Here is a 17,715-nt window from a genome sequence, read left to right on the forward strand (position 1 = left end):
AGGTTCGGTCAGTGCATATTGATTTTCTGTACGATTCCTTTTCTGTTAAACTCTAGAGAAGAAAAAGGGAGCAATGATTTCTCATGCTGCTTCTAAACCAGTGCCACAGTTCTCTTCATCACTGCTGAAATCTTATGGGCTCCCAAGATTTGCTGGCAATAGGTGGCAGCTGATTTGCAGAAATGGTAGGAGAGGAGTTGCCCTCCTCTCATGTTGAAAAAAAAATGTTTGGTCCAAGGATAGGACAGTACATCTGCTGTTATGAGGTGCTTCTTCAACAGCAGGATGGGAGATTAAATGAAGGTGAGGTGGGAAGTGGAGACCTGCCATATGGGACTACTTGTGGCTTTGATTTATTGTTGTAGTAAAATAAGATTATGAATTTTATCAGTATTGTAACAAAAGTACAAGCCTTAATGTGGACCCAGACCAATCTGGCTAACTTCTCCCCTTACAGAGATTAGGTGTATAAGTCATCATCCCACTTAAACAGTTGTGTCTGCAAGTAGGACACCTCTCCTACTTTAACTGTTTACTGTGATGACCTTTTCTCTCCTAGAGATGAAGGTAAGAGGGAGATGCAGTATAGGGTGTAACAATCTGCTTTAGCTTTTTCCAGCTGTGTTTCAGTCAGTGCTGGTTTACTCGAGCCTGTAAACACACTGAGCTCTTATTTTAGGTTTTATATTGTTCTTCAAAGAAGTGGCTTTAAAGATTAATTAGGGCAGCAGGGGAGTAAGAGTGTGTGCCTGCAAGGGAAAATGTGACTCTGAACCCAGCATTAGAGCACTGACCTGAACAGAGAGAGGAAGGAAGCAGAGGTTTGACAAGCATTTGTGGTGGGTTCTTTGAAGAGCAAATATAATTGCTGTCCTCTGAGGGAGGAATATAGACATAATGTTGTATGTATGTTTGCTGAAGTACTGCATAATTACATCATGGAATTAGCAGTCAGGTTCCAGTTGTGTAGATGCAAACAGCTGTATCTCATCTGATTTAGCATGGATGCACATCCTGAGTGAAGGATTATCCTTCTAAGTAGTACTGAAGAAGAAATACATTGGCTGTTTTAGATTCCTGTTACAAGCCTGTTCAAAACAAAAGATTCATTGCTGAAGGTCACAGCAGCAGCATATCTGCCATGGAGATGGAGCTGCTCAAGTCATCAGTCTCGTGTGAGATGGGGATTTGAGCCAAACTGAGCTCCCTGCTATACTGGCAGATGCAAAACAAAGTGGGGAGATACAGACATTGCTAACTCCAGCTGCAGTTCTTGTCATTTGAACTGGATTTTTCCTCCTGCATCTTGCAAAGCAGCCTTTTCTCTAAAACATACAAAAATAGGTTTGACTACAGTAATTATATTTTCTCGCAGAAGTATCAGAAAGATGTAAGGGGCTTTTGAAGTAAAGACTGGGAGGGAAAGGTGATGAATTGGAAAATGTTGAAATGACAAATAACTGCTTTGAAATATTTACTTCATCTGTGCATTGGCACCAGAAGTCAATTCTTTCCTTTGCAGCAAAAGAGAACTTTCAGCATGAGTTCCTACCCTTCAGTTGTTCTCCCCATGAACTATTGTGTATGAAAAGGCAGCATGTTTTTCCTTCATCGCCCAAATGAGTGCACAGGAAACAGCTTGGTTTATGGCATAATGTTTTTGTTTAATACCTTTTTTATTCCAACAGGAAATATGGGATGTATAAAATCAAAAAGGAAAGAGAATCTTCATGGAGATGGGCTAGATTTGAAGAATCAACCAGTACGTAAAACTGAACGAACTATTTATGTGAGGGATCCAACGTCCAATAAACAGCAAAGGCCAGTAAGTAGATAGTCTCAGGGGAGAATTCCACTAGCAAGATGAAAGCATGACTGGCATAACTAAAATCTCAATCCAAAGCACATGAATGAAGACACTCAAATGATCTGTAGTTCACAATTGGACTTAAAGTGTTGTGCTGTTCATCCTTGATGGATAAATACTTCAAAGAAATGGAAAATAAAAATTGGCCCTTTGTTTCTTAATGACTTTATGTTTGCCAAAGTTTTCTGCATGAAAACAGTAATCCTTGGTGATGTTTGATCTAGATATAGCTATGTCTATAGAAGAATGCTAGGTCACTATAGGACATTGAAGCAGTTCAGAACCATTTTTAAAAGCATCAGTGCTGGGTTTTTAATAGCTATGGGATCCAGGTGTTGGTTATTCTGTTTAAAAAGGCTGAGGTGATCAGGGGCAATTCTTTAGTAGCTCTAGCTCAAATTTCCTTTTGTTTTTTCACTGAAAGTCACTACTCAAGGTTGCACCAGAGCTGTAGGTTAGGAGGGGAGGGGAGCAGAGGGTGCAGGGGTGAAGGGAGCAGCACTGGGGCTAATGGCATTTCCCTGTGTGCTGCCTGGCATTGGGAAGGAAAGGTGCTGCAAAGGGAAATCCCCTCAGGTGCCAAGTAGGTTTGCCACTTTTTAGAGTCTCTGGTGCCTTTCTCTTCCACCCTCTATCCTGTGCTTGAGGATACCATATTTCCAGACTGTCCCTATTCCAGGGATCCCTGTGGATGTGCAGGACACCACTTGCTCCCCTCTCACACCCTGATGTGGTGGACTCAGCATGCTTTCAGTCAACCTACACACATCACAAACTGTGGTTCCCTTTTTCTTGTTTTAATTACTTTGTTAGTCTTGCAGAATCTATGCCATGTAACTGTGCTTGTCATTCTCTGGCATGAAAGCTACACGTGAATAACAATCCTCTTAAACTGCCCAGCCTAAAGCCTCTTCAGTAGAAGTCACAAAGCTGTGGACTTCCTCCCCACAGCTTGTGACACATCTTCCCAAGGGCTGAATTGCTCAATTAAAAATCTAGTGGGGACTTACTATATTTTTATGTTGTAAATCACGTTCGAAGAATGGTGGGAAAATATATGGGACCATTTTCTTTTAATTTGAGGACCTATCAAATGATACCAAACCAACTGAATAACATGCAATTGTAATGTAAGATTGTCACAAAGATCTAAAACTGCTTAATTAAGGATTTATTTTATTGTAGGTAAATCCAGAAGCACAGCTCTTACCAGGACAGAGGTTTGTCAAGGAAGGTAGGTTTTCATGGGAATCTTACTGCTGTGTGCTGTGCCCATGTCAGCCTGTGGAATAATGCAACCATGCCTTTGGCTTTCTACCTTTGTAGAAACAGAGGACCATGGAGTCATTGTGGTAGCTTTATACCCTTATGATGGCATTCATGAAGATGATTTGTCCTTCAAAAAAGGAGAAAAATTGAAAGTTATTGAGGAGTAAGTATGGAAGTACTGATTGTACTGTAGTTTTTCTTTGGACTCATCTAATTCCCTGTCTAATTTTATTTATATCCTATTCATAATATTTGCACATGGAGCTGTTGGTAGGATTTTGCAGCTGTTCACAGCCACCAAACATTGATCTGCCAGAGCCAAGGGCTTCTCAGGGGGCTTGAGTTTAAAGGAACGTGGTTCTTTTCTCTTCAGTGTGGGCAAAAGTCTCAGCACAATAGAACCCAAATAACACTTTTTCATTTTAATTTTCTTTGAAAACTCCTGTTATTTCTGTTTTTCAGGGTGGGAGAATGGTGGAGAGCAAAATCTCTTACATCCAGGAAGGAAGGCTTCATTCCCAGCAACTACGTAGCAAAAGTAGACACCCTGGAAACAGAAGAGTGAGTATTCCCAGGCTCTAAGTGCTGGAAAAATACTTCTCAGCCTGTTGGTATATCCTTTGGAGGTGGGGGAGAGAAATAGTTCTAAATCTTTGAAATGCTTTTCAGATGGTTCTTCAAAGACATAACCCGAAAAGATGCTGAAAGACAACTCCTGGCTCCCGGAAATAGTCCTGGAGCTTTCCTTATCAGAGAAAGTGAAACCTTAAAAGGTAGGCTCTGGGGTGGGTAGCTTTGAAATTGGTAATAGAATTAAAGCTGTACAGTCTGTCTTCATAAATGTTGGCATCAGGTGGCACTGAGTGTGGGGCAGTCCCAATGTGTCCTATTGTGTGAATTTACTGCAGTTCTGCCAGGATGAGAAGGATGAGAAAATCAACAGGACAATAGAGAAGAGTTACAGTTTAACATCTGTAGTTGAGATAGGGGTAAAACAAAATGCCTGTGTATGATTACACTGACAAGAAGTAGAAGTTGAATTAATTGAGAGATATTACTCTTCCTAACATTTCTGATACCTTTATTGAAGGACACTTTTCCCTATAAAGAGTAGATGCTGCATTTTATAGTCTTCTGTTGCTGGGTCTGTATCCATTGCTACAAGATTTAAAATGAGGTTAGTGAATAATATGAGGGGTTATGTTTCTGCACTGTAGTGTGATTTTCTTTCAAACATTTTTTTGGTGAAGGTTTGTGCTATAGGCAGTGCTCTTTGTGCTGAAAAGCTTAGTGAAATCTCCAAACTCCTCAGCTGAGAGTTAGAGAAGGGCATATGAGGTTCTGCCTCAGCATCTGGACTCCGACAGCAGCTTGGCTGTTGGAACATGGTATTCTCTAGCATGGTATTCTCCAGAGGCAGATGCATTAGTCCCTTCAGCAGATAATGTCTGTCTTCTCTACAGCATTAGCTCTTCTTGTCCTAACACTGCAGACTCTTGATTAAGTAGCTCTCTGTGATTGGCACATGTTGTTGTTTCTGTGCTCTCAAATGAAGATTCCTGAATTAAATTCTCAGAGGAAGACTCCTAAATTCAACATAGGCTGCAGAGAGTAAGACAGAGTATGCTCAAAATATTTATTTCCATCCAATTCTGCCACTGGATCTGCGTGTGGGGGAGAGAGGAGGAGTGACATGGTTTGAAAATGGGCAAGAAGAATAGTGTGAGTAGAAGAAATGAAGAGCCCTGTAGCTGAGGGTAGATGCTCTGCTGCCTCCTTTTAAATCCCCACTGAGGTTAGGCTCCCTAAGACTAACACCTCTGCTCTCCTTCCTATGTGCCTGAAGCCATTTCCAAACTATTCTTTTGCTGTTTGGGCTGTGACAACCAGCATGTTCCTTTTCCAAAATGCTGATCTCTAAATTTCAGTTTCTGCCTGAAGAGTGTGTCACCTCTGGCCTTGCTTTGCCCCCCAGTTCTCCTCCAGCTGGGGAAATTTCTGCAGAAGTGGGCGTTGGACATGAAGCTGCCTGAGTTATGGAACTCCTGGGTTTGTTGAATAAGATTGAGAAAGAAAGTATGACTGTAAGCATCTGGGTGACCAGCTCAGGCCCAGCTGTTGGCTAACTTCCTCCTGTTGGTTGCAAAATGCTTTTTGAGGAAATAAGGGAGTAAAAAAGAAAGCAGACAAAATGGTGATTTTGCTAGGATCAACACTGACATAGACACTGTAGACTTTTGCTATCTAATAATGATCATTCTTTCTTTATCCACAGGCAGCTATTCTCTCTCCATAAGAGACTATGATCCACAGCATGGTGATGTTATTAAGCACTACAAAATTAGGAGTCTAGACAATGGAGGATTTTATATCTCCCCAAGAATAACTTTTCCCAACATCAATGATATGATCAAGCATTATCAAAGTAAGTTAAATCCATTAGTGAATTACATAATAGACCACAGCCATTGTTTCCTGTTAAGGAAAATAAAATAAAGCTTTTGTTTCAAACATTTTAGTCTTTTTTTTTTCCTTTAATAACCCAGGCATGCATGTTATCAAAGATAAAGTAAAATTGGTTGGAACTCAAGTAACACTGTTATCAGGGTCTGACCTAATGCTGCTTGTTCTCTGGCATACCACTGTTAAATAAAGATTAACTTTATATAAAGCACCTCATCAAAGTATGATGATGTGAAGCCATAATACAAATTGTCTGCATTTTAAAGAAATTAATTCTGTATTTAAGAGTAGATTATTCATAATTAGCAGAAATACGTATAGATTTGTATGTCTTCTTGTATCTGGTGTTGAGTGTGGAACTGTTTTAATTTTTCCTAGAAATTTATTTGTAGTTAATGGCTTTTTCAAGAAAGTAAAATTCCATTGACTTCAATGGAAGAAAATTGCAGCCACGTAGAATATAAACATTTATTAGATATATTTTTAAAAATGCTTTTAAAAAAAGTGGGGAAAGTGGGAGAGGGAAGGGACAAGTTTCTACCTATGCTTTAGCTACAAAAGTGACTTTTCATTCTGCATCAGCTCCTGGTGAATAGCTCCAAAACATGGGTGTTTTTCAGTCTTGTAACTGAGAAGACAGAGAAGATGAAAAATGTAGGACAGAAAATCACAATGTTTTTTTCAAAGCCACGCTAAGGACTTGGCCATGAGATTTCTCTGAGCTGTTAGACATATGTAGTAATTGTTCGGTTCAGCTGGAAAACCTGAGAATTATTTGACATTTGTATTAAAGTTATAGCTAATCAGTGTCTGCAGTAAAAATAATGGTGACCTACTTATGCTTGCATGCACATGTATCTGAAACCATGCTGCAAGAAAATTTAATGACACAGAATACAGGTCCCAAGCCTGACTTCAGTGTGTAGCTTCACCAGCATACTGTCAGTAATCAGATCTTGCATTGTATTTATTTGGTATAAGTTGTACTATAATAGCTTAATCATTTGATGGCAACCAGATGCATTGTCTCTGAATACCAAATTTTAGTTCAGAGGTGCTTAAAGGTATGTGAAAGCACCAGAAAGGTCACATTTTCATGAAAGCATCTGATTCTTTTGAACATTATTTTGAGCTGGTGAATGCTCACCTGCACTTAAGTAATGTTTGTCTCAATTCATGAAGCACAGAAGTGTAAAGGATTTTGGTTTTTTGCTTTTCCTTTGAAAAACAGAGCAATCAGATGGCTTATGCAGAAAGCTGGAAAAACCTTGTATTACTCCCAAGCCTCAAAAACCATGGGATAAAGATGCGTGGGAAATTCCACGGGAATCAATTAAATTAGTGAAGAAACTTGGAGCTGGTCAGTTTGGAGAAGTCTGGATGGGTAAGTTTATTCCTTTGGAAAGAGTATTTAAGTCTGCTGAAAGAAGTGTCATTTCAAAGTTCTTTGGAATCATGGGGAACATGAACCTGCTTTAATATACTAGTGAAACAGCACAGGCAGGCTCAGAATATACCTTCTTGTAAGGAGAGAGGATTTGTGAGGGCAAAGATACCTGATATCATGGGACAAATCCTTGGGTGTCTTTTAAATGGAAAGGAAAAAAAGAAAAAGGAGAGAGTAAGCACTGTCATTTAGAGGATGGAATACAATAGGGGTTTTTCACTTGTGTTTTGTGGGAAAGTAGAAGGTTATAGCAGGGTGTGACTCCTGATTCTCCAGATCAGTGGGCACCTCAGAATTTTGTTTTAAATCAGAAAGACTTAAAGAACCTGAAATAGACAGAAATCATAGAATCATAGAATTGGCTGGGTTGGAAGGGACCTCAGAGATTATCGAGTCCAACCCTTTTACCACCGTTGCGGTTGCTAGACCATGGCACTGAGTGCCACATCCAGTCTCTTTTTAAATAGCTCCAGGGACGGAGCTCATATTATTAAGTGAATTATACAGAGAGTTTTCATTATCTCTTGATAAAGAGGCTGCAATATAATGCATTAGGCTGCCATACTGGGTGAAAAGGAGGGACACAATCCAAGATTATTGCCTGCCAGATTGCTGCTGAGAAAGTGAGTGATTCATGTGGTAAGAAGATTAGAGATTGATCACTCTGTACCTTGAACTATCATGCAGGTTCCCAATAGTGAAAGTGTCATAAGCCTTGCAAGTTGTAAATGTTAATAAATACCCAGCAAAAATGATAGCTTTAATTATTATAACCATAATAAGTTTTGCTTATGGACAGTCTTATTTTCTCAGCTTCTGTGGCTTCCTGTGGCAAGGGGCTATCACCACTCTCTTATCACATTCTGCAAAAATATTTGATCCTCTCAAAGTGCTGTCTATTCAGGAGTATTCTGTTGGATTCCATATTGCATGTTCTGTGTGCTACTCATTACACACTTGTTACTGCTTACTATACATTTCTCCCCAAGTCTTCATTTATGGTGTTATTTCAGGCCAGAACATTGTCTCAACCCTTCTCTGAATCTCTCTTTTTGAGATTTTATTTAAATAGTAATAAACTTTTTATGATAATAATGGAATGGTTTATTGCAATGATGATTGTAATGATGGTGATGATGTTTTTTATTCAAGATTCTATAGGGAGGGCATTTCTGAGCAACCTAAAAGTATATCCCAAAACTTTTTAGAAAATGGAAATCAAAGGGATCTCTGATGACCCACAGGAGCTAACAGGAATGGCATTGCTTTGAAGAGATGCTCTTGTTTAGAAAAGTAAAGTATCAAGTGATGCTGTTTGAGTGGCAAATAGCACACACAACTATAGTCTCAGTCACTCCAACTCAGTCATAGGTGCAATCTTTTGATATAAATCATGTAAAAAAATGAAAGCAACACACCTCTATAATATCATATAGCCAAATTCAGCCTTTTATCTGCCTTCAGAAGAAAAGGCTTAAGAAAGCCTCTAGCTATGTTATATATGAGTGACAGTTTACATACCAGCATCAGCGATTGCACAGGGTGTTTTCTGTCCAATAAAGCAGAGCATGAAATGTTTAACTGACACTGAAACACTGTTAAAGACTTTGTGGCAGAAGGTGATCACCTGCCTAAAATGTAAATCGTTTTGGGAAGTGACTACTTCTGCAGACATGCACACACAAAGGCATAAAAACTTGAAAAGGGTGTTTCTGCTTCAAGATGTTTCCTCTTGTTTGTGTCATTATTTTAATGCCTAAATTGGGCCTAACCCTTGCAACTGAATTGCTGCACTGTGAGAAAAATTAATGTACTGTGAAAGTGATCTCTGTGTTTCCCCTTCTCTGGTTCCTTTCTTGAAGCAAGAGCAGCTGATTTGCATGGTGCAGGGCTTCTTGAATCAGGAGCATGGTTCTTCTTAGAGACAAGGAAATTCAAGATGTATTAGGTCAGGTTGTAATGGTCAGTTCAGGGCATCAGGAGTTATGTAGGGGTACTGAAAAATAACCTAGCTGTTCTGGCTAGAGAGCTGGTTGGTACCCATCTAGAACAAAATTATTTTTTGGCCGTAGTATTAGGAAGAAATATTGCTCTGCAATACAATTGTTAGGTATATATAAATTTCTTCTTGATGAAAGATACTCAGAATTGTGGTTTTGGAGGGAACAGCAGCCCATTCGGAGGAACTGGGCTTCCCACTAAAGAGAGATGTGGAGATATTGGGGAGAGTCCAGCGAAGGGCCACAAAAATGATGAAGGGGCTGGAGCATCTCTCCTGTAAGGAAAGGCTGAGAGACTTAGGACTGTTTAGCCTGGAGAAGACAAGGCGTGGAGGGATCTTATCAGTACATGTAAATACTTGAAGGGAGGGTGCAAAGAGGACAGAGCCAGGCTCTTTTCTCAGTGGTGCCTAGTGGCAGGACCAGAGGCAACATGAACACACTGAAACACTGGAGGTTCCCTCTGAACATCAGAAAATGTTTTTTTATTGTGTTAGTGACCAAGAACAGGCACAGGTTGACCACAGAGGTGGAGTTTCCATCCTTGGAGGTATTAAAAAGACAACTGGACACTGTCCTGGATAACCATCCATGAGTGGCCCAGGGGAGTTGGACCAGATGGCAATGTCAACCCTTCTCTGACTCTGTGATCTATGGGAAGATAGAGATAATACTTGTACACTGATATATCTTCATATTGCAGTATCTGATATAGTCTTTTTGGTTTGGCCCTAACTACTCTTTGGGCTTCCAAGTTGACCTCTTCCTCTTGCACGTTTTGGAATAAGTGTAGCTTATGGTATGGGAGGACTAAGAACACCCTAGGAACAAAAAGCAGACCCTCATATCCTCCAAGCATTCAGCTTTGCTCCTGAGTGACCTGTGCAGAGAATCTTTGCCACTTACAAAGTGAGCAGGTGAATCTCCAACTCTGACAGAGAAAACTTGCTATAAAGGATGATCAAGTTCCCAGTTTTGGTTTATCACTGCAAGTGCACTGTATTTCTTTCTTCATTACTGCTACGTTTCATTTTAAACATTTTATAAAGACTTCTCTGGTTTTAGGCAACCAAGTTAGTGTTTATGTGTATGTTTTAGGCATCGGCTGTGCTGACATGATAGATGAAATCAGCATGGCAGGGTTGCATCCACATTTTACACCCCACAGAAGAGGTTAGAAAGCTGCAGCTTGTGCTTTCTGCCTTCATATTTAATGGGTGATGTGGAGCTGAGCTGGAGAAGGAGCTACTGTTGCTCTCCTCTGACCTTCAGCTGAGTGATGGCTGGTGAAGGAGCCGTGTGCTGATGTGCAACAGGAAGCTGCTGCTTCTCAGTCTCTTCCCCAAGAGAAGATTCTCCTACAATTGTAACATCCTGAGGCATTACCTGGCTTCTAACAGTGTCATACCTCCATAGCTCAAACCAGTTGTTCCCAGTATAACCCTGCAGGGAAATTACTGTGAAAGCTGAGGAAGGAGAGAGCTGCATCTTGTAGCCTTGTTCACAAAGTTGTTCATCTTGAGTCCTGGTGATCTGGTGAGAAGTGGTAGGCTCAACCTCACTATTGTCTGTTATAAATTCATATAGCAACTTGGCCCCAACTTGGCCTGATTAAGCCCACACAAGAATCTTGGCAACATGACTTGTACAAGATACTATTCTGTCAAATCAATCATAATCAAATCCAAAATTAATAAAATTATAGAATGGTTTGGGTTGGAAAGGACCTTAAAAGCCATAAAATCCAACCCCCTGCAGTGAGCGGGGATATCTTCAACTAGATCAGGTTGCTCAGAGTCCCATCCAACCTGACTTTGGCATCTACCACCTCTCTGGGCAAGCTGTCCCAGTGTCTCACCATCCTCACTGTAACAGATTTCTTCCTTATATCTAGTCTGGATCTACCCTCTTTTGGTTTAAAACTGTTATCCCTTGTCCTATCACTACAATCCCTGCTTTAAAAATACCTGAAACAAAGTTTGCAGGATTCTGTTCCAACATGTAGAGAAGAACATGGCCCTCTGTGTCAGACATCATCACATTGCTCAGACTTACGTACTATTGCTTGCATCACGTTTAATTTTTAACAGAAATCTCAACTGGAAAGAGAGGCTTGCTTCCTGCCATGGTATGGAAGGCTTTTTGACCATGGAGTTGAATGCATCACAACAGCTTCTCCACTGAAGTGGTGAAGCAGAGTAGCACTGCAAGAGCCAGGTCTATGTATTATGCATTTTTGTTCCTAGTGTGCACTGATATGATGTGAACCATAGTGCTCTATGGTATTAATAATCCATGAAAAGAGTTCTCAAGCAGGGCTAAGAGAGAAGATAACAAGACAAATGGAGCCATTATAGTGTATTTTATTAATGAGACACATAAGGCTTGCATCTCAGGTGTAGAAGATTCTCCCATTTGGTTACCCCCCAAGAAGAATATGTCACACATATTTTGAATCTGTATTTTTCATATGCAGCTGTTAGAAAAATCAGTATAAGTTGTACTGCAGAAACACTGTTGTTGAAGTAAAAAGTATCTAAAATGAATGAATGCTCACTGGGACATCTCATCAGTATCAGAAATGGATTTTTACAGTTCATCCGTGAGCTGAATATTGGTTGCAAATAATCTGACTTTTATGTCAGGTGTGATAGACATAAGCAAGGATTTCACTGCTTGCCTATCTTTTCTGAATTCACACTTAGGCAGCAAACAGACCATATGTTTATTCATATCATCTGGCAAGGAATAACCATGACACAGCATTGGCTGGGTTTACATCTGGAGCCAGGTTCATCTCAGCCAAGCCAGATGTTGGCAAAGGGTTCAGAGCTGCTGCAAAGCTCTCTGTGGAGCATGATCAGTGCTGTAGCCACCCCATCCCACAGCTCCCCACACAGCACTGGAATCCTTCTGTGATGGAGATTGAACATTAAATTTGGTGCCACTCAAGTGCTTAGAGGTCACCAGTTTTCCCTCTGCCTGCACAAAGGCTGCAGTTTCTCACCTGTACAGTAAGAGCATTCTTGCAAAGCAGACAGCCCCTATGGAAGCTACCACAGAGGTTCTCATGGTAAAGACATGACATTTCATGACATCTGACATGAGGAATAGGGGTTAAACTAGGTGTTGAAGACACATACTAAAAAGATGCTGCCTTCCCCAGGTATTATATAGTCAGCCTGAATCAAGCTCACACTGGTTTTGCTGGTGATGGGTGGATGAGAGAGGTAGCAAGGTCCAGTTTTGCTGGACTATTAAGGGTTCGTTCTTTACAGACAATGACCACCAGTGGTCCCATCCCTCCCACTACCTGGTGAAATAAAGAGAAGTGAAGAGAGGCCAGGACCAATTATCTATAGTGGTTACTTTAACCACTCAGTTAATTTACTTCATGTGTTACCATCAGACCATCTTTCTGCCGAAAACATCAGTATGAGTGAGGTGTTGTAGATCTCTAAGTAGAACCCAGAACCTCATGAAAACACTTCAACATGATAAGCTTGTTAGTAGTTTTATGGGTCTCTTTGGTGAATGTAAAATACTGTTACAACATCAGAATTGCTTCACATAGATAATGAAATTAATTAGTATGTTCAGTAGAGTATTCAACAAATTGGGAGTGGAGCTAGTGCTTCAGGGTATGGGGTAGAATAGTAGAAATAAGCCTCTTAAACAGAAATATAGCTAATATCTCTATTTCTGATAGATATATACCCGAGCTTTACAAGCAGATTTGACCTGTAGTTGTAATTTCTGGTTATTAGATCAATTAGAGACATATCTGTGTTATGCTTTGACCTGACCCTGTTGGAAAATATATAATTTAATAATCACATAGGTGAATATTTTGTTCTAAATGTAGTGGCTTTTTTCAGATGATGATCCTTCTTTGAAAGAAAAGGTGATAGAAGATGCAGTGCTTAGAGCAGTCCCATAAGATCTGGAAATTAGTTCCTTGCTTAGCTACTCATTTCTTATGTTATGATGATAAATAGCATAAGGGAATTGTGAGCTCCAATTTAGAGGTGCATGTATTGTGTTAATACTGTCTAGATTGTTGCCAAGTAAGAAAATGAGGCTATTTCATTAATTCATGAAAGTTTTACCTCTTCCAAGAAATATTTCTGCAAGGTTGAAATGGGTATAGTGAGGGGAAAAAAGTTGCATTTATATCCCTCTCCCTCTCTCTCTCTCTCGTTTTACTCTTCAAATTAAATGACTTCACAAGATTAACTTTAGGATTGGTGCTTGCTACTCCTTTTTTTTAAGTGCTATTTTAACATTTATGCTTAGAAAACATAAAAGCAGAGAATAATTCACTGCTTTTCTCTTTACTGATAGTTGCTTTTGATATAATTAGAATATTACATTCAAAGGTTTGATAAACAGAAAAATTAAACAGCCACAGTTTCTCCCTCTCCTGGCATGGGCTATGTGATAAGAAGTTATCACATTTTAAATCTTACTCTGAGCACTGGAGGATTGCAGTCCTGGCAACATATCTTGGTTGGTGATGAGAATCCTGATTTGATTGCACTTTCCTGTAATGCTTCATTTTGAGCACTGAGAGTTATAGAAAGCATTGCAAGCATGAGGCTGGCACACATAAAATAGATACAAGCATGGTATTTCAAGATGCTCCAGGATCTGGCAAGTAATCCATGAGCCATACCAAGACAATTTATGTGGACATCCATTAGAATATCTCTTGACTGTTTGAAGATTTGATCAATTACTTGTAAATGAAAACTTGGTATGAAGTGAGAGAATTTGCTTTAGAAAAATTGGGAATGGAGCCTTTTTCACTGCAACATGGTATCAGTTGCCAAATGAAAAGGAATGCTAGGGTAAATATTTGTCCTACATCTGGCACTTGCTCTCAGGCCCTCAGCTATTACTGGAATCCAACCTCACCTGCTTTACAAATTCCTGCTAGTCGGGGCACTGTGTGGCACAGAGTGACTTCAAGTGCCCTGATTGTGTTTCCACTCCTTTTAGGTTACTACCACAACAGTACAAAAGTGGCTGTGAAGACTCTGAAGCCTGGAACGATGTCTGTGCAAGCCTTCCTGGAGGAAGCCAACCTCATGAAAACACTTCAGCATGATAAGCTTGTTAGGCTTTATGCTGTAGTGACCAAAGAAGAACCTATTTATATTATAACAGAATTCATGGCTAAAGGTGAGGACAACATCAGGTCTGTGGGTGGTGTTTTAGTAAACTCTTCTGCTTCTCATTAATCAGTCCCCTTTTGTCAAAAAGGAGGAAATTTTTTAAAAAAAGAGATTTTATCATTTTTCTTTTGAATGCTCCAATACAAAGTGAAGGAGCAACTATAGTAGAGGAGGACTGGGGCTTTAATTGTTTAATTTGTTGCTGCATTTGTGTAATAAACCATTTTTACATTTTTCTTAGATGTAACATTTTTTATTGTTTCAGATGGAAAGCATAAACCCTCAAATAGCTCACGTTCTTTTGGGCTCCCTGCCTAACTTTTGTGTCTGGTGTCATAGCAAGGCAACTAAAACAAACCTTAGAAATTGCCTGATGGGACACTTGAATTGATAAATATGTGTGTAATAAAATGGATGATGAGTACTCTTGCAACAATGGCTGCAGTTAGAAACGGGCAACACTTATGAGAGCACCACTACACAAAATAAGTGAAGTTTCCCTCTCAGATTGTTCTGGGTGGTAGTTTTTTCTTGGTTTGTTCTGTTTTCAAGCAGTTCTGCTTGTAACTTCATGAACAAGTGTTGAGCCACTTATTCTTTATTGGAAAGGATCAATATGTGTGATTCTCCTCAATGGTTTTCCTGATAGTCTGTAGCCTGGGGTACTTAGCAAACTCAACAACACTGACCTAAGGTTTGGTCTGATGGGATTTTTCTGCACTCAGGAAAATGGTTAAATTTGGATTCCTGACATTGGATGTTATTGTTGTTAAAACATGTAAAGAGACTGCCTTGCACGGCAGTCTACTTGAAAATACATCAAAACTTGCTTCTCTGCAAAAAGTGTGGTGGTCCAGGAAATCTGGAGGCTGGTGAGACCTTTATTTTGGTAATAAGCTGCACTGACCCGAATCTTTCTCTGTTGTACCAGGAAGTTTGCTGGATTTTCTGAAGAGTGATGAAGGAAGTAAATTGTTGCTTCCAAAGCTCATTGACTTCTCTGCTCAGGTAAGTTTTAAGAAACATGCTTAAAGTTAAGGGGGTTTATTTATCTCTGAGTCTAAAACTCATGCTGGGCAATTTTATCCTAAGGTTTTTTTTTTCATTAAAACAAAAAAGAAACTAATTTTCAGATAATTTATGGTCTGAGAAAGTAAGATTACTTGAAAGGAGGGAATAGGTAAAAGAGGCTTCAAAGTGACCATGTAAAGTTATGCTGAACTCTTAGATACTGCTGGTGACCTGCTGAGGTGGTGGTGGTAAATAGCCACTTGTTTTTGTGGAAAGGCTGCTTTCAGTTCAAGTGGCTGTGAGTTAAAAGTGTTGGTACAAGTTTGAGAGCTTGTGCTTATGAGCTTCCTCCAGCATTAATAAATGTGTCATTTTTCCTTCTTAAGTTAGGTCAATGGGTCAAACTTCTCCTCGCCTCAAGGGACTGTTGTGGGTTTGCAATTTTCACATAAATTACTGTGAAATAAATGCAATCTAATCAAATTATGTTTCAGTTATAAGCATTTGATTTATGAACTGAAATGGCTGTTCCAAAATATACAAGGTTTCCCATATCATGAAAGGAAATAGAAAGAGGACCTAGGGTGATTTGTTACAAAACCTGGATCAAAGGTGGCTGGAGCCCAGTGTTTCACCTCAGACAGTTACTGGCATTAAATATCTAGAAAATAGAAAACAGAGCAAAAATTGTACTTTTTCAAGTTATAATTCATGTTACTGTTAGGTAATGAAGGCATTTCTGCTAGGTTATTGTTTCACCAAGCTTTTAGGGCTTTCAACATGCATTAAAGTTTGCAGTCTAAAGTATACTATTAAGCTAACTTGTTACAATTAATAAGGGAAGATGAGAAAGCTTTAAAAAGATGTAATAAAACATTAGAGATTTTTTTTAAAAATCACTATGAGAGTATTATCTACCTTTTTAATATAACTGTTTTTTATAAATAAATATCAGACTAGATATTAGGAAGAATTTCTTCACCAAGAGGGTGACAACACTGGAACAGGCTTCATAGAGAGTGGTCAATATCTCAAGCCTGTCAGAGTTTAAGAGCCATTTGGACAATACCATTGATAACATGTTTTAACTTTTGGTTAAAGTGGCCCGAAGCCAAGCAGATGGTCATTGACTAGATGGTCATTGGAGGTTCTTTCCAACTGGCATCATTCTATTCTTGGGTATATAATGTATCACATATTTTTATATAGATGTTCAGTATATCAAATACAGATTTTTGTTTAACGTAGATTGAATGCTGGAGCTGGTTTTGCTATAATTGTTGGTTCAGTGTAGCTATAGGCTTTGCAACTTTTCTGAGGTCTTTGGATAGCTTGTTCTTGAGTATTTAGTGAGGCAAAAATGTCTTAGATGTGAAATATCTGCTGGATCCCAGGTGATGGCTTGGAGAGATGAATAACAGTGAGCAGAAAAAAAAAATAGCTGTGAAAATAGTGTGTCATGAAAAGAATATCTGTGAGCATTGATGTGAAAGGTGACCTGGGATAATGAGGGTAAAGCATGTGGGGTTTTAAAAAAGTACACCTTTCTCTTGAGTTAGGGACGCTGTGTTATTTTGAAATTAGTATTGTGTTTTCAGGAATTTAAGGCTCAAAAAGCTTAATGAACTAGAGAGCATCTGTAACTGTGTACAACTTGACTAAATCACTTCCAAGGTGACAGAGGTCAGTGGTCATCACTTACAAATCTTTAAAGGTCAAGTCACTTGGAATGGACACCACTTGTCACCCCAATGTGACATCAACCTCTCAGAGGCACTTCCTGCACTTGGCCTCAGAGGAGCAAGATTTTGTGCAGCACAGAAGAAGTCCCTCTCTTTTCTTAGCCTGTTGACTGTTGACAGAATTTCCTGAGATTAAGCCATTCATTGGGTGATCCTAAAGAGACACTCAGAAAGGCCTCTCTGGGGATTTCTAGCTGCAGCCCAAGAAAACTTTGGAAGAGATATTCCAAGATTTTTCTTACGGAAAGTATTTGTAGGGGTTTTTTAAGAACATCTGTAAAGAGCCCTTAATGCCACTGAGTAATAACAGCACTGTGTGAAAAAACTTGCACTCCACCTGTGGTTCCCAGACCAGAAATTTCTCTCCAAACAACACAGATGTTCCAGTGGTTTTCCCTGCCAGTCTGAATGTTAACTGATGGGTCTTTAGGGCAAAAGACAGACAAAAATATTCTCAAACTCAGTTGGCCTACTGCTAAGGTAACTGATTTTACTGCAGACATGTTGACCAGACTTCACCAGAAAGTAGGCTGTGTATAAAGGAGAACACGAAACGTGTCTAGTATTTTTGGTATGACTCTGGTTTGTACAAATGGAACACTAACTTATCCTTAAAGTAGTCTTGTTAACCTCTTTGTACAGCCTGAGGGGAAATTTTGGACAGCTTTGTTTCAGAAGAGATTTTAAAATAAACAAACAAACAAAACCACACACACACACAAAAAAAAAAAAAAAAAAA

General features: G+C 39.4%; 1 protein-coding gene across 4 annotated transcripts in view; it reads left to right on the plus strand.

Annotated features, from left to right (window-relative positions):
* The window catches only part of LYN (LYN proto-oncogene, Src family tyrosine kinase), a 56,505-nt gene that overhangs the window by 22,706 nt on the left and 16,084 nt on the right, over positions 1-17,715 (plus strand). For 2 of the 4 annotated variants that reach the window (XM_030445647.1, XM_030445643.1), the window contains exons 2-10: positions 1,689-1,825; positions 3,053-3,101; positions 3,194-3,299; positions 3,599-3,697; positions 3,806-3,909; positions 5,412-5,561; positions 6,831-6,983; positions 14,048-14,230; positions 15,155-15,231. In XM_030445647.1, the coding sequence (XP_030301507.1) occupies positions 1,694-1,825; positions 3,053-3,101; positions 3,194-3,299; positions 3,599-3,697; positions 3,806-3,909; positions 5,412-5,561; positions 6,831-6,983; positions 14,048-14,230; positions 15,155-15,231 (1,053 nt within the window). In that variant the 5' untranslated portion in view covers positions 1,689-1,693. The remainder of the gene's footprint in view (positions 1-1,688; positions 1,826-3,052; positions 3,102-3,193; positions 3,300-3,598; positions 3,698-3,805; positions 3,910-5,411; positions 5,562-6,830; positions 6,984-14,047; positions 14,231-15,154; positions 15,232-17,715) is intronic. The other 2 variants (XM_030445644.1, XM_030445646.1) reach the window with 2 other exon arrangements.

Source organism: Calypte anna, chromosome 2 (assembly GCF_003957555.1).
Source record: "Calypte anna isolate BGI_N300 chromosome 2, bCalAnn1_v1.p, whole genome shotgun sequence".
Lineage (NCBI taxonomy): Eukaryota > Metazoa > Chordata > Aves > Apodiformes > Trochilidae > Calypte > Calypte anna.